Raw genomic sequence first — 20,897 nt, 5'->3', positions numbered from 1 at the left:
TAAAATATTGTCAGGAAGCAGGTTATTTATTGCTTTATATATAATTTGTGCTGTGAGAAAATGAACCAGATCTGTGAATTTTAGAATTTTTGATTTTAAGAATAGTGGATTTGTATGATCTCTGTAACCAGTTTTATGGATTATCCTTATGGCCCTTTTTTGTAATATAAAGATTGATGATAGCGAACATTTGTAAGTATTGCCCCAAACCTCTGCACAGTAATTCAAATACGGTGCAATCAGGGAACAATAGAGAATGTGGAGTGATTTGTGGTCCAGAATGTGTTTTACTTTACTCAAGATTGAGACACTTCTTGAAATTTTGTTATGTATATGATTTATATGAGACTTCCAGTTTAATTTATCATCTATAATCACACCAAGAAACTTATGTTCAAGTACTCTTTCAATTTCCACACCATCTACATGAATCTGCACTTGTGCATTTCTAAGGGAATTCCCAAATAAGATAATTTTAGTTTTACTTAGATTTAGCGATAGTTTGTTCCTGTTAAACCATTTTTTAATTTTGCACATTTCTGAAGTAATTGTATCCAGCAGCTCCTTTAGATTCCCCCCAGAACAAAAAATATTTGTGTCATCTGCAAATAATACTAATTTTAATATATCAGATGCCTTACAAATATCATTTATATAAATAATAAATAATTTTGGACCCAGTACAGAGCCTTGTGGAACACCACAAGCAATGTCCAAGCATGATGAGGAATGGACACCCAGCTTCACAAATTGTTTCCGGTCACTTAAATAATTTTTCACCCATTGCAGTACAACCCCCCTAATCCCATACCGTTCCAGTTTATTAATTAATATGTCATGATTGATTGTGTCGAATGCTTTCTTGAGATCCAGAAATACTCCAGCTGCATACTGTTTCTGATCTATAGCATTCGTAATCTCCTCAATTGATTCGATTAATGCCAGAGATGTTGATCTTTTTGATCTGAATCCATATTGACTGTCAGAGAGTAATTTATATTTATCTAAGAATTTGTCTAATCGTTTATTAAACAGGTTTTCTAGGATTTTGGAGAATTGTGGTAGTAAAGAAACAGGCCTGTAATTTGTGAAGTGGCGTCTATCCCCGGTTTTATACAGCGGCACAACTTTAGCTATTTTCATTTTGTTTGGCACTTTTCCCGTCTGAAATGATAAGTTGCAAATATATGTTAGAGGTCCTACAATTCCTTCAATGACCTTCTTGACGATTTTCATGTCAATATCATTACAATCAGTAGATGTTTTATATTTACACATGTGTACAATGTCAATTATTTCTTTTTCCTCCACTGATGTGAGGAACATTGAGTTAGGGTTCCTATCAATCAGGTTTTCACTACAGTCTACTGATGGCAGTGACTCAGGAATTTGTTCTGCCAGTTTTGGTCCAATATTTACAAAATAATGATTAAAGCTGTTGACCTTTTTATATTTATTTTCAGCATCTTTTGTTCTTTGTTTTAGGTATTCCCTATAGAGTGTATTTTTCTTTTTACATGCATTTTGTAAACCCTTAGTGAGCTATGGTCTATCTGAATATTTGTGCTTTCTGTTGTATTTTATTGTTGGACAGTTTTTATCGTACAACTCCATGAATATTCTTAAAAATATGCCATATGCAATATCAATATCAGCTTCTTTGTACACCTTGTCCCAGTCCTGATTTAATAGATCGTTCTTAAATGCAGTCATAGTTTCTTCCGTCCTTACACGTCTGTATCTCAGTTGTTCTTCATGCTGATTTTTCTTATAATTAGTGTCATAAACTGCAAAAACTGGTAGGTGATCACTGATGTCATTAATTAATAATCCGCTCACAATGTTGTTTTCCATATTGTTAGTGAAAATATTGTCAAGTAAGGTGGCACAATGTGGTGTAATTCTGCTAGGCCTGGTTATTTTAGGATGTAAACTCAAACTGTACATAGTGTTTAGGAATTCGTCGCTCATTTTATGCTTTTTTGGATTCAACAGGTCAATATTAAAATCACCACAGATAAACATAACTTTTTGATTTGTTTTAGAGAATATTTCCTCTATGAAGTCATTAAATACTTGAATACTAGAGCCAGGTGTTCTATATATACAGCTAATTATTACATTTTTTTCTTTTTCCTTATAAATTTCAATTGTTATACATTCTAGTAAATTGTCAATTACAGTTGTCATACTTTCTACCACCTTGTAGTTTAGGTTTTTATCCACATACACAGCTACTCCCCCTCCACTCTTGTTCCTTCTATTTACAAAATTCACTTCATATCCCTCCAGTCCAAAGTCCATTCCTTTCTCCGCATTGATCCATGTTTCAGAAATGGCAATAATTCCAAATGGATTTGTCAACTCATTTAGATATTCCTTTATATTGTTGAAGTTGGCATACAGACTTCTGCTATTAAAATGGATTATTGATAATTTATTTTCCGTGTTGATGGTGTGCTTAAACTGTTCATCAGTGAAGTAGCAGCAGTTACAGCTGATGTTGTAGAAGAAATTATTTTCCGGGTCTATATCCTTTTCTAAGTCTAGAACATTATGGTCTGTGTATCGAAATGTTCTCAGTTCCAGATTATCATAAAGAGAATTCCAATGAGTTATGTTGATATTGTTGCCGGATGCAGATGAAGTTCTTTTGGACTGTGCCATGTGTTGTGTTGTGTGTCACGTCACATGTGTATTCATACCTCCAGAGTAAGTTGACCTCAGTATTTGTCCAGCTCTTCCATATTTCTGATGACCAACACTTTGGCTTGTTCCGGTGTTCCATTGAGTTTAATGAATACTTTGCAGTTGGTGGTCCATGTATTTTGAATTTTTCCCTGTTTCTTCAAGTAACGTGCTTTCCTGGCAATGTCCGCATTTCTTTTTATCAGATGTTCGTTCATGAAGACATCGGATCCTTTCAGTTTCTTTCCTTGTTTTAACAGTGCTGTTTTCTGTTTTCTGTTTGCAAATCTCACAATGATGGCTGGTTGTCACTGTCATTTTTTCGGGGTAGAGGGTGGCAAGCCTCAATGTTGTTATAATCCACTTCCACACCTTTGGACCGTAGAAAGGTAACCACTTGATGCTCCGTGGAGTTGACATCTTCCTCTCCTGGCCCTCCTACATTGTCAGTGGCGACCGCCCGGGCGTATGACCGGGGTTTGATGCGAAGCCCCGTGATGATAACATCGTTCATCCGGGTGTACTGCTCCAAATCCGCCACTCTGTTCTCCAGGTACGCCAGCCGCCGATCCTTCTCGGCGTTCTGGATGCGGAGAGCCTTAACTTCCTCGACCAGGTCCAGGATGGCTTTCTGCTGCAGTTTGACAGTAGAAATCTCCTCTGTCATAAACTCCAGCAACTTCTTAATATCGTCTCCTTCCTCGGCTGACAGAACTTTTTTCGGGCCCATGCTGAGAGACGCTCTTGTAGCTTTGCCGTGACGACCGGCTAGCTAGTTGATGCTAGCGTCCTTCCTCTCACTCACCGCTACGGTTCAAAAACATCAACTTATGAGTTTTCGAGAGGTCGCAAATGACGAGCCACCACAGGTTTAGTGCGCTGATCTTCAAAAAAGTCTCGAAAGTTAGAAAGACGTCCTTTAACCCATTCACCCAGTGAAGCAGTGGGTGAATTTTCGACTTAAATGACACTTTGTACACTTCTTTTGTTCTGACACGAAAACATAGTTCCTTATTTTACCAGTGAAACTGACTAGTCAGAATTAAATCAAAGAAATGTCTGTATTCGTCACAATAAAGAAAAAATGCCACCCAGTCCAACAGTGTGGCCCATTATTGTCTTATTGATCATTTCTGTTTGCGTGGGACAGCGGAATAAACAGTGTTGATTACACAGACCAATACTGTTACTACAGTTCATTGCAATGTGGAATTCAGTAGTGCATCACTTCAGTGTGAAAAGGACTTTAATGAGTGCTTTATTTTTAATACTCAATTGCATTTTGCTGCAACCACTTCTGCACTTTTATCAGCATGCTTTGAAAATGCAGGACTTTAAATTGTGTAGAGCAGAGCATTAAACTGTAGTGCTGCGAGCAATTAAAGGATCTGCCTTCTTGCGATAAAAATGTACGAGACATGTAAGCAGCCGTGGAATCAACAAGTAGCCGATGTTATTTCCACGGAAACTTCTCTGCCGCATAGCTGGTGCTAGTCGTCTCTCCTCACTGCGGCAGCTGCCTGTGATGGTTATCTCTCATTCATTTTTAAACAAACACAAACGCGCACACACGCACACACACGCGCACACGCCCACACCCAACGCACGTTTGCACGGTTGCACACGTTCGCGCACACGAACGCGATTGTTCTTCTTCTCCCTCTTTCTTTTTTCGAGAACACAACTTCCAGCTTAACTTCCAGCAGAAGTGTGCCACTCCCTAGTCCTTCAGCACAAGTCATCACTTTGAGCTGCTCGGGAATACAGTCTAACTTTCTAGTACAAGACTAGTCGTTGAGTTTTTCTCCAGGGAGCACTGCTATATACCTTATACTCACTTTACAGGACTTCCATATCAGTGGAAGGCATCTCTCTGTGAAAGAACTGAGGTAGGAGTTGGGATAAAGCTATTTGATGTTTTGTAGCAAACGTATCTGAGGTAATGGATACTGTGTGAAAGGGTACGGCTGCGTGAGTGAAGTGACAAAGTTAGTTTGGGCCTTACAGATTTTTTAAAAATCCCCCCGGATCGCTCAAACTGCCCTCTTGTACACTCACCGCTCTACTGATTGTGTGTGTTTATGTGTCAGATGATCGGTACCTGGGCTAACAGAGAGGAGTCCCTCCGGTCCTTCTGTGGAGCTTCTCGGGTCTGGTCAGTTAACCTCCATCTCTCTCTTTGATCGCTACGGCTCAGACGACCCTCAGGGAAAACACAGCACACTCAAACCTGGATCAGACTTGTGTTAGCAGAGACGCACACACACACACACACATATCCACAGCAGACAAGCAGATTGACAGAAGAAAAACTTGTGCATATGCCAATGCATACACCCCCCCTCAACCAAACACACACACATACACTTTGCCGCACAGTCAGACCAAGGGGTAATGCTATACAGCCAGTGTCAGTGAGAGCAGGGTACTTAAGGTGCTATTACACTCCCATTACCTCTACTCTCATGTGCAATCAGAGAGAGGTGATGGCCTGTATTCTGGCAACACACACCCTGTTTCTCCTTCTGACAGCTGTGTGGACAGAAGCCGGAGGCGCTGGGCTGCAGGATCCTAAGTAAGGTAAAGTGAGAAGATTTAATCTGATGGGTGGGTGTCGAATCTAGTAGGTAGGAGAGAAGGAACGCACCGGGTAGCAGCGGGGCTAAAGTGGATAAAGCTGATACTCTGGTTTGCAGATGATCATGACGGATATGCAGAGTTTCATGTGTTTGTGAGTCTCTTGTAATGAAAGGCATGAAAAGAAAACATCTTCAACCCCACCACCCCCACCCGCCCCCATTTTATACCTGTTTTTTGTGCCCTCTCTCTCTATCTTTCTCACACACACACACACACACACACACACACACACACACACACACACACACACACACACACACTCTCTCTCTCTCTCTCAGCTGGCCCCAGATAGTTTTGCTCTTCCCCCAACTCCTCTGGGACCTCTTCTCTGTGTCGTTAATCAGAGCTCCTCAGCTCAGCTTCTCTCTCTCTTTCCCTCTCCTTTTTTCTTTCTTTCCAACCAACACACACACTTGTTCGTGCACAGAGACACACACACATACACGCAGCCTTACAGTCTATCCCCCCACCCCTTCCCCCGTGCATCCTCAGCCCCATCCATCATAAAACAGCAGTGGGAAGGTGGGGTTGTGTGTAAGTGCAAGTGTGTGAAAGTATGCGCTTCAGGTTGTGCGTGCGTGTGTGTTGGCTCATACGTGTGCACACTATAGGCACACATCTCAGCAAAAATGAATTGAGACTTTACAAGAAGAAAAGCAATTAGGCCAGGGCTTTGCCCTATCATTCACTGGCTAATGTATCAGAAGCTGAGTGAATATTATTAACGGACGGGGAGGGTTAGGCTGTGTGGGTTTTACAGCCAGAAGGTAGGACAAGAAAAGACTAATGATTGTGATGAAGTAACCCTGAGTTGAAGGGTTTTAATCACTCGCAGGCTTTGTGGCTTCACAGTTGACATGCTCTTTATGATAACTGCACGGCTCCCAGCTCCCAGTCTCTGCCATCCACCAAACGCTAGTGGGAAAGAATCAAATGAGCCATTATCGAACACGGGCAAGGCATGGCTGAGTACAATGAAACAAGATTACTCATTCATCAGGACGTGTGACTGAGAGCCGTTGAGATGAGGGAGCATAGAGAAAACAATTCATGAGTTGGAAAAATGGCAAAAAGAAAAAAGTACCATGAACAGAGGACAAAGAGACAAGAGGAGGAAGAGGGCACGGGAGACAAAAAGTGCATATGAAGAGAGAGGGGTGAGTGAGGTGAGCACTGATGGACAGAGTCAAGAAGGAGCAGGCAGAGGAGTGAGAGTAGGTGAAGGAGCAGCGTTGGGTCAATGATGCATAGAGGCAAACCATTTGCACCTCAGCAGCAACTGAGCAGAGTGCTCTTGACTTCTCTGTGTGTGTGTGTGTGTGTGCGTGCGTGCGTGTGTGTGTGTGTGTGTGACATGGGTCGGGGGAAACTGGGTTCAGATCTAGGATAGGTCATGCTGTAATGGTGCCTTTTTTAACAGCATTTCTGTTTCACATCTCCACCAACGCTCTTAAATGTCATGCATTTTAAAAAGTCGGGTCTCCGCGGGTCACGCTGACATTGATGTGTGTGCTTTCTTCAAACAGGAACCTTCCTCTCTGTGATTTAAAGCAACATCTTGCGCTCTCTAGTTACGTTTGTTGACATCACTCAGCTCTTAACAGCAAATGTGATATGATAACTCAATCAGGCAAGTCGCTAAATATTGAGATAAGCCCATAGTGACCCTGAAGAAAAAATATGAGGCCAATCTGTTCCAGCTTGTTTCTGTGTTACAGTCACAATTACTGGAGATTACAGCCAAATCACTTCCACATGGACTCGATGAAAACTTTACAATCTCTCCCACAATACACGATGAGGTGACTTTGTTTGGACTTAAACCAATAGAGGAAAGCAGAGAAGGGCTGCAGGAAGTAAAGTGGAGAGAGCCTTAGAGCGCTGATGAGAGGGGGGTGGGGGTGGAGATTTGAGGAATAGGTGGAGGACTTTTGCAAAGAGCTTATTTTTGAACCATCATGCAACCTTCAGTTTCTCTCCCAAGAATTTCTGTTCCAAAATCTGTCAAATTGGAAACAAATGTTGCGGGTGAGACCGCACGAAGATAAAAAACATTCTTGTTGTTTCACAATCCACCACCAGAAAAAGAGCTGGCTCAGAGGATGAATAAAAGAATGAGCAAGCAAAGTAAAAAAAAAAAAAATCAAAATCAGCTTCAACATCACAGCAAGCAGAAGAGTGCTCCAAGACATACCCTTTAAAAATATATTTGTATTTAAAAAGAAAACAGAGAGGCACAATGAGGGACTGCACAGAAATTACAGGGGGTCGGAAAAGTATCTTTTTGTACTTTGATGGAGACCAAGAGTCATAACTCTAAGGGATGTATGGGATCGTTTTTTTTTCTCATTCTACTTACATTTACTGTTTATTTTATCCTTGTCTTGGGAGAGTCTTCAAGAAGATACACATTAAATGGCCCTTGAGTGTATTTAGCCATATGCCATGACTAATCATAATTGTAACAGACATTTTTCATTGCACTCCTAGAACAATATGAGATCCATGATGGTTCAGTATGGAGTGCTAATTGTTTCCAAATATGCAGTGCTCCATATGCTGCATGATCACCATTTTGATTATGTAGCACAAGGGAAGTAGCTGTCAACTAATTTTCAGCCAGTGATGACAAGCAGGGTGCACCCAAATGCACAATTCTACAGACTAGGTTAGAATTTGCAATTTGTATGAAGTAAAAGCACATGGAAAGGGACATGGCTGATCAGTTTCATTTGGCAAGCAAAACCAAAAAGAGCAAGCAGAGGCAAAAACCAGGAGACAAAACAGGGGCAAGTACATGGAAAGATTAGATGATCTCACAGAGGACATGGGGGGAAAAACTTATATACACGGAGAAGACAATTAGATGAAGGTAAAGAACATCAGATGGATGCAAGTACTCCTGGTACTAGAATAAGAGACAAGAATGAGTAACCAAATAAATATAAACAAAATATGCAAGGACAATACACAAAGCAAGCCTTAACTTAAGAATTCTGATGGGTTCTCTCTTATGCCCTTTCCAATAGATACTTACCAGTTTTCAATTTTTTTTGCAGCACTGAGATCAACAAGTTTTTCTACTGCCTGCTTGAGTTTTTCTTTAAAAAACTTCACACATCCTTCTCCGTCATGATTCCTTCCACCTTGTTGAGATTTCCAGTTCCAGATGGACAGAAGCATCCCCACAGCATAATACTCCCACCTCCGTGTTCCACGGTGGGGATGGTGTTTTTGGGTTGTACGTCACTCCCTTCTTTTTCCAAACATAAGCAGCAACTCTGTGGCACAAAAAGTTGTAGTTTTGTCTCATCTGACCAGAGGACACAATTCCAGCATCCATAATGATTCTCCGGGTTGTCCTTAGTATACTTCAATCGGCCTGAAAGTGTCTTTTCTGCAAAAGTTAAAATATTTATTAGGGTGCAACCTCTCAGTGCATTGGTGTGCACGCTTCTAGTAATTGCCTTCTTTGAGACAGTTCCCAGCTTGGCTAAGTCATTCACTAGTGCCTTGGCACTTGTTATGGAGTCTTTAGATATATCCTTCACTAGCTTTTGTTCCACAGTCTTTGAAATCTTTCACTTCCTACCTCAGGTTTGAGTGAGGAGTGAGAAGTGAGAAGCCACACAGTACAGAATACTGTGTGGCTTCAACTCCAGTTCTTGACACTCGCTGCGATAACTTTGTACATCCATCTCCTGCTTGGAGAGCATCAACAATTCTTTTTCTGAAGTCTAATCTGATTTCTTGCTTTCTCATGTTACAGCTCAAACTCTTGCTGGAATTTTTACACTGTGTGTAAATTGGAAGATAAACCTCTGTTTTAACATGATTTTACAAGGTATGAGCATTACAAAGTTAAAGCACATCACTGCTCATAGTATGTTTAGGAGTGTTATGTTGAAATTCCCTGGCGCTGTTAAAAAAGCATTTGGAAAGATTTTTGACAGAAACTTTAAATTACATAAGGGGTCTAATAATTCTGTCCCTCTCTATACCTACGAAGAATTCAACCACCAACGGTTTAGTGTTTGATTTAGCTGTGTTAAGGCTAGGAACACCTAATTTAAGACATACGTGAAACGATTTTGGTGAAATATTGTGATAGTGACTTTTCCGGTGTGAAAAAGCCCCCCCCCCCAAAAAAAATAAAAATCTACAAGGTGTAATCAAGGGGATCAGTGATGTGTGAAGAGATTTAACTGATAAAGGTACACTACCCAGACAGCAGAGTGATGTAATGCTGAAATATAACTGCTGTGTGGGTAGTGGTAGCCGCTATGAGCAGAAATATGTGCTTACCAATTGAGAAGAGGTCGTTTCTTGTTTGCTTAGCAGTGCTCTATGTTCCAACTGTCTCTGGGTGACCCACACACACAGCGACTCTAGCATTAATGTAGCGTTCTCAGCAGTAAGACATCAGGGTAACGTCACTAATCACTGGTTGTTCTCTGTCTTAATGATCTGACATTAAGTAGCATGAACTTTGTTTTCTCGCTGAAAAGATGTAGCATCGATGTAGCTTACCGCTGCTTTAGCCACGTCCTACTGCACTCCAAGCAATGTTCGTAAGACGCACTTGTATCTCGCCCAAACCGTGGTCTATTGTATGTTTTAAAATGTATCAAGCATTTCTATTTCCTACTAAATAGAATAAAGTGACCCACCAGTGACCACCCGGTCAGCTGGTGGGTAACAGGCATCTCTGAAAATGTTAGAGCACTTATGTGATGTCTTGATGAATCAAGCAGATATTAGAAGTTTACACAGCACCACTCTCGCATGAAAATATCTGAAAAGTTTATTTTGTGACCCAGAAAGAGTAATATTTCAAACTCTGCCACTCTGTGTTCCTCCGCCACTGCCTTGTTTGAGTTTTGGACGAAATGGATTCTGGGATATTGCATTTCGTCATTTCGAGCTGATTGGAGACCAAAACAGCCAATCAGATTTTTCAGTCAGTCTGTGATTGGCTGGTTTTGTGGCACAAATATAACGGTATACATAAAGAGTTGAGCGCGCATGGGCAGAAATGTTGAGAGCGCGAGCAACACATTGCGGGCGAGCGCAAATATAAAAACTGAGCGAGAGGGGCTGCTATTGTGTGTGTGTATGGATAATAGCAAACACTGAAAAACATTTTCTGCATGCAGGAATGAATTTTGTTCACTCATATTCAGCTTTTCTTTGCTCAAAATAAATTTCTCCTCAAAATGCAACACTTACACCTGCAAACTTTTTTTTACGCGCGCTCAGAATAGTGGCACAAAAATAACGCCATAGTTTTTGGCATTACGTTATCCACCTACACTACTCATGCCCCAAACAATCTCCAAGCTACCCCATTGCATCCTGGGTGGGGTCAGAAAAGCGGAGGCAAGCAACGCAGCCTTGACTTCTTGCCAACAAGCAAGCTACATTAGCACTACCGAATCTCTCGCTATGTGGGTCACACAAAGAGGTAGAACATAGGCAAAGCTAAATGACCTCTTCCCAGTGAACAAACACACGTCTCCGCTACATAGTGGCTACCTCAACCCACACAGTATATATATACAGCAAGTTGCTGCGCTGTGCTTTATTCTGTAACGCTGACATTATGGTGATGGAGGGTGCAGTCTGGGTAAGTAAAATAAATTTTCTATCTTAAAAAAACAAGTTTTAAAGTTGGTCGTAGTACCTGATACCAGTGCTGTTTGTCCATGTCTCAGGATAACTGTTTGTTTTAATATTTTAGTGGTAGCTGCATTTTTTTCTTTCTTTAAAAAAAGTTTTTATTTTAGAAAACTCTTTCCAACTTTTCCAAAGACTGCAACTCCCTGTTTCAAACATTAGACAACTCCATTATTTATTTTGGTGTTTTAAAATCTTGCTCTTTAATCTTTGCTGTCTTTGCTGCAAGGAGAGAAAGTGGTGAAAATAAAAGCTAAGATTGCAAGCTATTTTGTTTTGAATCTAAACGGTCTGTTCATAATAGAGTTTGAGGGGTCATGCAAACTGAGCGAGTTTTCCAGAAGAAAGAGCAAAATGAAAGGGCACTGGGAGATGTTCCCAAAACACGGAAGAAACCAGAGACGACGAGTGAGTGTTAACCGATCTGAATGTAGCCTCAAGGAGCTAGCTGAATCTGGTAAGCAGCCTTCTTTCTACACATCCCCTGATTTTTGATGTTTTCATTTTCACATTTGAGAAGCTTGGGAATTTATCAAAGTTTAAGCAGCTCTGTCAAAAAATACCAAATTATATATATATATATATATATATATATATATATATTTTTTTTTTTTTTTTTTCCCAACCAATATGTAGAAGTATTCCACAAGACCTCTGAACACACATTAAAAATGGAAAAGCACCATTTTAACTTTTACATATACCTGTTGTAATCATTGCAAATAATGTTGCTATACAATTTTGAGATATTAGAAATAGTTAAGCATTTTTCTCTTACTTGAGAGGAGGATCCAAAAGAAAATTAAAAGTAGCAGCAACAGTGGTGGGCCTGGGCTTTTCACAAAGTGAAACATAAAGATCACCCCTCTCCTGACTCGAGTCGTTTTTGAATTGTCTCAAAGTCAGTGAAAGGAAGGGGGCAATTGTTTAAGTCATTTCTCGTTTTCCTCTTTTCCTCCATAACGTGATCTTGTTGAAATGTCCTCTTTGTCCACAGCAGCTCCTTGGTAAAACAATCCACGGTAAAGTCAGAGCGTGTGGTCGTTAACTTCCCCTGGCATAGCAGCCTTGCTTTTATAGGTGGCAAAAGCTACTAATCCTTCAGTCCAATATTTACTTAGTCCAAGTTATGCTTTCCTGGACCCTAGCTATGCATCTCTCCTGCTCCCTGCTTATATATTCTTGGCCCTTGATGTATTCCTGGCTCAGGAAACAACTTTTAGTGCCCCGCAAGGGCTGAGTGAGAATTGACAGTGTGTGCCAGAGTGAGAGCGAGAGGTAGGGGGCCTGTTTTAGTTCCACTGTGTTTGTAAGGTCACTCAGAGTACATCTGTATGGAGTGGGAACTCACTCGCTTTCACTGTCACAACCACTCACAACAGCCATCTGTAATGCTGTTATGTGGAGCACTGTGTCCCTTTGTCCCTTAAACACGCGCACGCACACACATGCGGCACGCAACCGCGCAAGAGGGCACGCGCGTGTAAGCAGGCACACATTCGAACCCGAGCTCGCACTCTGGCGACGTAGCCTTTCACACGACAACAAATGAACCAGTGCAAACACACATTAACATAATGCTAAGCTGTAATTGCGAGAGCATGTGTTTCTAATGAATAAGTTGTTTTAGGGGTTTTATTCCGCTCAGGCTGTCAAACAATTCGCCCGTGTTTTGAAATATAATTGTGGGGACTGTAAGAGTTTCGAAACCAAACCAAAACATTGCCGCGATCCCGGTTTCTAATGTTTCTAATTTGTTAAAATATGCTGAGTGAATGACAAAAGTAGAAGTCGGACCTGCCAAGAAAAACATATCAGAGGCTGGGCCATGTGGAAATACAGAGACTCTTTTAGAAACATGATCAATGTAACCTTTGTTACAGGAAGGGGAGGGAGAGAGAGAGAGAAGACGTGGAGAGGAGTGTGGGAGGCGAGGAGACAACATACAGAAACAGTAGGTTCACGCTTGTGTACATGTTTATTTATCACCATTGCCACAGTACTGTGCATATAGTTGGGACAAGCTCAGAAATTAAAGTGGACAGTCTCGTTGTGCGTATGTGCCACATACTGATGCGAGCGCTTTCCTGTGGTGAACAGATGATTTTCCGTGTGGACAGGATATGTTAGAAGGTCGTTTTCACAATGCAGAGAGGAAGAAGAGAGAGGAATTTGAGTGTTTACAGATGGAAAGTATATCTTCTACTTCTCATTTATGCTTCTTCAGTTCCAGTCCGAGGAGGAGGAGGGGGAAAGGATGTGTATCCCTCCCTCCTCATCCCACACTTCTTACCCAAAACTAACATACAGCCTGGAAGTGGGCTGAAGAGTGGATGTATAAGTGTGTGTGTTGGTAAAGTGGGGAGAGCAAATTTCATATGGCTGCAGAGCATCTTTTTTTTTCTCTTTTTCCCCCCCTGCTGCTCCCTGCTTCTCTTTCGCTCTCCTCTCCTCCTCACGTATCTGTTCCTCCGAAGAATAACATACAAACCCTCTGTGAAAGGATTCATGGTTTATTAAACCAGAGGTCCTTTTCCTGTTTCAACACTGAGAAGAAAAAATAAATACCACAGTTTGTTTTCTCTCCCTCTAGCTTAGTCCTCTATCTATCTCTCTATCTATTTTCATGCATTTTTCCCCTTCTACCTTCCTGGTTGTGTCCATCAATCTTTAAACTTTGCTTTGAGAATATTTTACCCTGAACTTTCCGTGCTCTGGTGACGTGTCTACTTCTTGTTTCGAGTCTTTTTCATCTCCTGGGCACCAATCAGCCACACGGACCATTAAAGTGGAGTGTGTGACCGCTGAATGGGTCCCACTAGTTTACACCCCGTGTCTGCTCAGTCACTGTGGGTGTGTTACAATGAGGACAGACTAGGATAACTCAGGGTAATGTATTGTCCTGGCCGTGCACCCTGACAGTTCCCCCTGCCAGTGCCTGGTCATTCATTACTGCTAATTTGACATGTTTACGGACCCCCCTCCTAACATTACATACTTAAGGCAATCGACTGACCTTAAATGGAAACACCTACAGCCGCGCGGCGTATCAATACCAGATGAGGATGTTTGTATCTGTGTGCTGGGTGTGTGTGTGTGTGTGTACCTGTGATGCAGCCAGTGCATCAATACTGAGTTAGCGGTTAATCTCAAGGAGCAGGTAAGTTATGTCTGCAGAGACAGGCTCCAGCATTACCTGAGTAAGTGTCCTTAATGCAGCTAAGAGGTGAACAATTCAGAATAATGCAGGAAGTTTGTGTGTGTTTAAGGTAGGAGGGAAGGGAGGGAGGTGTGTGTTTGAGTGTGTGTGAAGGGAAAGGTGAGAGATTAGACCTCTAAGAGGCCATATCTGTTTTGATTTCAATCACACTCTCTCTAATTTCCCCTCTCTGTTTGTGTTTTTTTACACATTCAGCACTTAAATACAGTGTTTTGTCATTAAACGGCCAATCTTGCGTTCGTCTCTCACTGATACACAACATTAATCACCAATTAGCTTGTCCTGTGACTGGCCACCTCTCTCATTACAATATGATAGAATATAATGGTACTTAATGATGCTTAGGAAACATAATTAAATGAGTGAGCTGTAGAACATGTGGAAGAACCGCGGTGCATCAATCAAAGACGACCCTGTCAATCCAGCGCTCGCCAAATGTGTGCGCCTGGAAAAACAGAGGGGTGTGTGTGGCGTGCCGAAACCGCTGGCCTCTATCATGACCTCATTAGGGAGAAATGAAGGGTGGACGTGTCCCCATCACAAGATACCATTGGTGCTTCAAAGTGTGAATGACATTAACGTGTGACTGTCTATGCGTGTGGGTGAATGTCAGCTGGTCTATCTATCTGACTGCACCGGAACAGATGAGGGGGGTGTACAAAAAAAAAAGGGCCATCTCTCTGAGGTATCTGTTTCTAGCTCTAATTAGCATGTGAATAAATGGAATAAATAATCTATATTATTTATGGATTTGCTTTTATCATTAATCAACATAACAAAAAGCTCGTCTAATGCGCTCGCTGTAGTCGCCACTGTACTGTCAGCTGGAGGGGGGAGAAAGAGGGAGAGGGAAAGCAGGAGGAGGAGGGTGGTGGTGGTGTTGGAGGGGCAAATAGCTTATCTTTTGTTTTGGTTTTTTGCTTTTTTTTTTTTTTCATTTTAGTAGAACAATAAAGATAAGTGTTCTACATGCTTGCTTAACACACACAGTTCGCCGGCCTCCTCCCCTCTTCCCTCTCTGTGTGCCGCCAGTGGTGAAATCCATCTCTCTATCTCTATCTCTCTAACATCCATTACATACCCCAGCCCCTCACCTCCCTACTCATTAGGCCAACGCACAGTAAATTAGCAGCAGCAATTACAGGGAATATAAAGCACGGGCTCTGCTGGGCTCCCTCTGACAGGTACCACACAGATCATAGACAGACACCCACAGTCATCGGGATAATTACTGTGGGAAACGACCACACACCCTCGCAAGCGGGCGCGCAAAACCCGACTGTGAGTACACACTTGTTCGAGGTGTGCTCAAATATGGCAGGCGTGTTCGTGCGCATGCAGGAAGGTGCGCACACGCTCAGTAAGTAAGGCCGGGGATGGCTCTCGCTTCCCGTTGCCTCTCTGCGTCTTTCAATGATGTCCATTGTGACTATTTTCCAACACAGAATATTATTAATATTCATCCCTCCTCTCCTTGTGTTTTGTTCGCTGTCTAAGCCTTGCCTCCATTCTGAATATCCCCCTACACACACACTCACATCCTCTCTCCTTTCCATTTCTTTCCTTTCCTCTTCTTTATCCGAGATCCCCATGGGGACTCCTGTTTTTCTTTCAAATACATCTCTCCGCTCTTCCTCCCTTCATGTGTCCATGCAGGGAGGAGAATGAGAAAAAAGAAGGAGGTGGAGTAGGAGAGCGAGGAATGTGTGCATTAATATATTTCATTAGGGTACTAGTAGCACAGAAGCTCCTGAACAGCACCTCTCTTGATGTGCGAGGGCTCTGCCGGCTCTATCCAGTGGAGTAGTTCTCCAGGAATAGCGTCTTTAATGTTACGTCTCCAGAGGGCTGAGGTCTGCTGGCTCCACGCTGCCCTCGGCCTCCCACTCCTATTGTCCTCCTCCCACACTGACCAGTCTATCTGGGGCCTGAAAAGCAGCTGGAAATAAAGAGCAAAATGCGTTCACCTTTTGTCTATGTGTATTTATGATTTATGAGTGTGTGTGTGTTTCAGTGTGTGTAGGTGTGTATATGTGCTGCACTGCAAGCTACATTTAGGGGAAGCCGAATCCCTCGGTGCAACGCGGCATTGGTGCTCGGCTTGCTAATCAAAAACATTAGGCTCCAGGATTCATTTTCCTCGGGACTAAGTGTGCAACCTCCATAATTCAATATCCCACCTCTTACTGCTAAATCATGCACGCCGCCACCCACTTTACTGTTTGTCAGCAAACTATCAACTCTGTTATTAGACTTAGTAGAGAGAGGAAAAAAAGACTGTGTGTTGTTATGAACCTTTAGGCAATTAGGGAGGCAAACACACACAAGCGCACGCAGTGTTTACGAGCCCTTATTTCATCAGTACTTCCAGGTCGTCTTGCTTTCCCCCCTCACCGCCCCTTGGTGTTGCGGAAGCCTCCAGTTACCGAGGAGACCCTGGAATACTTTGAGGTCAGCAGAATCCTGGGATCCGCTGTTTTCACGAGCTAATCCAATCGCAGCCTTCTAAATTAGATATGCAAAAAATAAAAAAGAAATTAATTTTCTGCTGATGACCGGGTATGCAAATGATGACTCAATTATGGTGGGCTGGTGCCTTTGCAATTAATAACCTTGGAATCATCATTAACTAATATGTTTAGGAGGAAACTTGTCAGGCTAACCATGTTCACCATGCCATCAGTAATGCATTAATGAATTAGATTCATTAGAGAAAGGAGCCGAGCAGGGGAAAGGATGCAGGCCTGTTTCTGACCTGTGGAATAAGCCGTAGCCGTTCCTCCTCTATTCTTAGTCAGCTGCCTGTCAGCTAATTGGAGAAGGCATTTTCAGTGAAAAAAAAAAAAAAGCCCAGAGAAAACCGGTAACATAAAATAAATCAGGAATGAGGCATATTTTGAAATAAAAGGACACCTGACAAAGTCACAGACAAGAGGTAACTTTAATTCAACATTGTGAGATTCCAAAAGTTATCTTACAGCTCAATTTTCATCAAAAACAATAACAATCTATACAGTAGATTTTTTTTCTTCCCTTATATCATAGAGCTGTTCAGTGTATTTGCAGTCAAAGACAAACAGAGGAAAAAATAGACACCAGCTATTTGGTTTGCATCTTCTTCTTTTTTTGTTGTTTGTTACCTAAATACAAAAACTTTGTCACCCATTACTGATACTCATATTTGGGATGGAACTTTTGCTTACAAAGATGCCATTGTATGACAACAGACCTCTGTAGTTCATTTGAAACAGATATGCTGCGGCCCCTCCCGCCCTGGCCCAGACCGGCACAGGCACACAAGTGCCTGAAAAACACTCGTCTGTCAGCAGGCGCCTCTGTTAAAACTGTCCTTTCTACCCCCTTAACAAAACCAGGCTCTAGAAAAGAAAAAGCAGAGAGAGAAAAAGCCCTATTCTCTGTCCAGCAACAGCTTGAAGACACACGGCAGACACGAAAAAAAAGAAAAAAAAAAGACTACAGAAATGTCTGATGGGCCAAGGAGCTCCCTTTTGTGGTTCATCACATGTTCTTTTTAGTCTTGTTTAGCTTGAAATGAAGCTGTATTGTCCAAAGGCCAATACAGACGGTGAAGGACTGGGGGCTGGGTTGACTGTCGGATACTGGAGTCAGACCTACGACTCTGTGTAGAGATTAAAATTGTGCTGTGGCAGCGCTTGTCTTCACTGTGCGCCCCTCTGTACTACAATAAAAACAGCCATGTGTTGTCGTACTGTTGTGATCCTGTGGTTGATGAGAAATGTCACTATCATGCTGCCAAAATCATTAAAAAAAAGCTACATAATTGCTACAAAAAGTGTTTCTCCGAACGTGCAGGAAGCACAGCTGAGAAAGGCCGCTCCAACTTGTCCTTCAAAGCGTGCCATTGCTGCAGTATTATAGTACATCGGGGTGTGTGTGTGATTGTTGAATTATGGCTCTTTGTATTCTAGTCTGGCTTTACCACCAAACAGAGTGGGTTTGTGCTTTGTCCCCAAGTTCTCATGAATTCCTCTGTGGCAACAGACAATTGTGGTGAGGGTAGAAAAACTGTACACATGATTGAATGAAGAATGGGTTTGCATTGTTAAGGCATCTAGACTGCTGGTAAAGATTACAGTGACAGAAATAAAAGAAAGAGTATATAGATACAGTATGTAAGCAGGCATAAATAACATAGGGAAGAACAGAGGAGGAGGAGGAAGAGGAGGGAGGCAAAAAAGAGGAACACAAAGAAAGAAAAACAGAGCAATTTGTTTGTTCTCTTGGTTTTCCACACACATAAAGAAAGAGTCACTCAAGAGAAGAACCCATGCATATTATCAGTTCAAGAACAGTATCAATCTGAAAGCCTCAGAGTTCAAACAAAAAGATATAGATTTACAGTATATATTAATGTGTGTTTATATTCTTAAAAAATCTACTTCAACGAAATACTCTGAATAGGATGCTACTTTTTTTGCCGTACAATAAACATTTTCATAAGGAAAAAAAAAAGATTTTTTTATTAACTTACAAATAATACAAAAATAGACAATGGCATGTTTTGAATCAACAAACAGAAGCATGGCATACTGATGCAAAACAACATACAAAAAACAAAAAGGAACAAAGATTTAAAAAAAAAGTCACATTTAAATAGTGAGAGACAACAGCAAATAATGAAACGAAACACTGCGAAAAGTGTTCACTTACTGTATTAAACTTACACAACACAACTAAACGAGGGTGAGAGTCAATGTACAAATACAAGGGATAAATACATTATTTATAGGGTATTTTACAGGGATCCCCTTTTTGTATCCAAACCCATGTTTCTCATGTTTAGCAAATGAGATATTGACAAGACGCAGTAAATCTATCTTCTGTACTGAGAAGCTGCCTTAAGACATTTAATGTTTACATTTCAAACTAGAGCTATCGCAAAAAAAAGAGTAAAGAAGTGAAAAAAACCCCAAAATGAACATTTTTTTTATATATACAAAAATATATCACATATATCACGCATTTATTCTAATTTGATATTTGCTAGGCTCCTTCAGTTACAGTGCTGGCTGGACGCACACACATCCTCTGGCTTTTCAAGTCTTCACTAAAAACCTCGTCAGTTTTGGCTAAATTCTCATCGTCACCTTGTCTTCACATGTCAAGCAGAAAAAGCATATTGCAAACAGCTCTATCCTCACAGTTTTATTAAAATTCAAACAAACCAACCAAAATGAGAGAGAGAGAGATTTAAAAAAATAAAATAAAATAAAAGCAAGGCGTGATGTTTAAACAGCTTGGGGCAGTTTTGCTAGACAATTTTTAAGATTTATTGGAAAATTAGCAGCAAAATCAATGGTTGATTTTCTATTTTTTTCTGTGTTGCTGAACTTTTTTTTTCCTTCTCCATTTGGCCACTGTGTCGCTCTGCGGTTTTAGAGAGGCGGAAACGGTAAGGAAAGCTCCTTTGTTTGTGACTGAAGTTATTGTAAACTTCATGGCCAAACCAACACTTCGCTGTTGTTTGTGCGAGTTATGGATTGCAAGGCGGCGTGGGGGCCTCCAGTAATCAAACCCAAACCTTACAGGCATAAACACAAAGATAAATAAATGCTCTTTTCATGAGGTCAGTGTCACACTGTGGGCAAACTATCAGTCTCTATACACTCCATCCAACATGGTGTCAGAGAAGCTACACTATTTCAACCAAGAGGGAAATAACATCACAAAAGGTTCATATTGTCCCCTTTTTCTTTCTCTCCTATCGCCTTCAGATGAAATCCCAATGGAAAGGCCTGAGTTTAACAGAGTCCTGCGTCTTTATCTTGACTTCCTTCACTTTAGCTCTGCAGCATAACAGAGACTCACCAGACTCCGCTACTGTCTTTTTTTTCCTCTCAACATTCCCAAATCTCCAGCTATCCCAGATCCTCTACATGGGTGGAACGATCATCCCGGGAATCGCTGCTTTGTGGGAAAAGAGGGGGAGGTAGAAGGAGTGAATGGGAGATTGAGGGGTAAAGAAAGAGAGAGAAAGGTCAGTCATGTGATTGCTGGGTTTCATCTGTCATCACAACAGTCACATAACAGCAATGTGCTCCAGCATCTGGCGAACAAAGACGACTCTCCCTCATTATCTCTTCATTCCGAGGCCCCAGGAATCAAAACATTTCCCTCCGCCGCTGCCGCTGACTTGGTCGCGCATCGACAACATTGTTCAGCTTCTCACAGGCCTCCTAAACAGCTTCATGCAAGAGCTGCCGCTGTTAATTGTTAACAGCTACATGGTGCAAGCCTATTATGTGCATTACGGAGAATGACTCAAACGAGAGGGTGGGGAGAGTATGAACTGATGTGGAATGACAGAGGTGATGAAAATTAGGCTCAAACATGGAAATGAAATCCATGAGATATACTCACATCTTTACCTCCGTATAGCACCAACTATTGCACCTCCGCCTCCCCACAAGCCACCTCCCCCCATCACTCCTTCCCTCTATCCTGTTTTTTTTTCTTACACAGAAACCATCACAGATATAAATTTTTCATATAACATATTGGCTCCTTATTGATTTCCCCCACTCTTCAATCCACTAATTCCCAGGTTATTTCCTAAGTGTCTCCCACTTGTTGGGATTAACAGAATGGTGTGTGCATGTGTGTGTGTGTGTGTGTGTGTGCGCGTGTCAGT

General features: G+C 41.6%; 1 protein-coding gene and 1 long non-coding RNA gene across 5 annotated transcripts in view; one reads left to right on the top strand and one right to left on the bottom strand.

Annotated features, from left to right (window-relative positions):
- Positions 1 to 10,749: 10,749 nt before the first annotated feature.
- Positions 10,750 to 16,116, top strand: LOC309720467. Its single transcript, XR_014280492.1, has 3 exons — positions 10,750 to 10,954; positions 11,309 to 11,461; positions 12,888 to 16,116. It is a non-coding gene; the product is annotated as an uncharacterized lncRNA (long non-coding RNA).
- Positions 16,117 to 17,146: 1,030 nt separating this feature from the next.
- Positions 17,147 to 20,897, bottom strand: part of LOC309719694 (transcription factor COE1-like) — a 55,656-nt gene continuing 51,905 nt past the window's right edge. For 2 of the 4 annotated variants that reach the window (XM_082555988.1, XM_082555989.1), the window contains one exon: positions 17,147 to 20,173. Coding sequence is in view for 2 of the 4 variants with exons in the window: in XM_082555989.1 (XP_082412115.1) it covers positions 20,139 to 20,173 (35 nt within the window). In the remaining 2 variants the exon portion in view is untranslated. The remainder of the gene's footprint in view (positions 20,174 to 20,897) is intronic. The other 2 variants (XM_082555987.1, XM_082555990.1) reach the window with 1 other exon arrangement.

This window comes from Aulonocara stuartgranti, assembly GCF_965226115.1.
Source record: "Aulonocara stuartgranti genome assembly, chromosome: 2".
In the NCBI taxonomy this organism is placed as follows: domain Eukaryota; kingdom Metazoa; phylum Chordata; class Actinopteri; order Cichliformes; family Cichlidae; genus Aulonocara; species Aulonocara stuartgranti.
The sequence above is the reverse complement of the archived record's forward strand: the minus strand, read 5'-3'. Positions and strand labels throughout refer to the sequence as shown.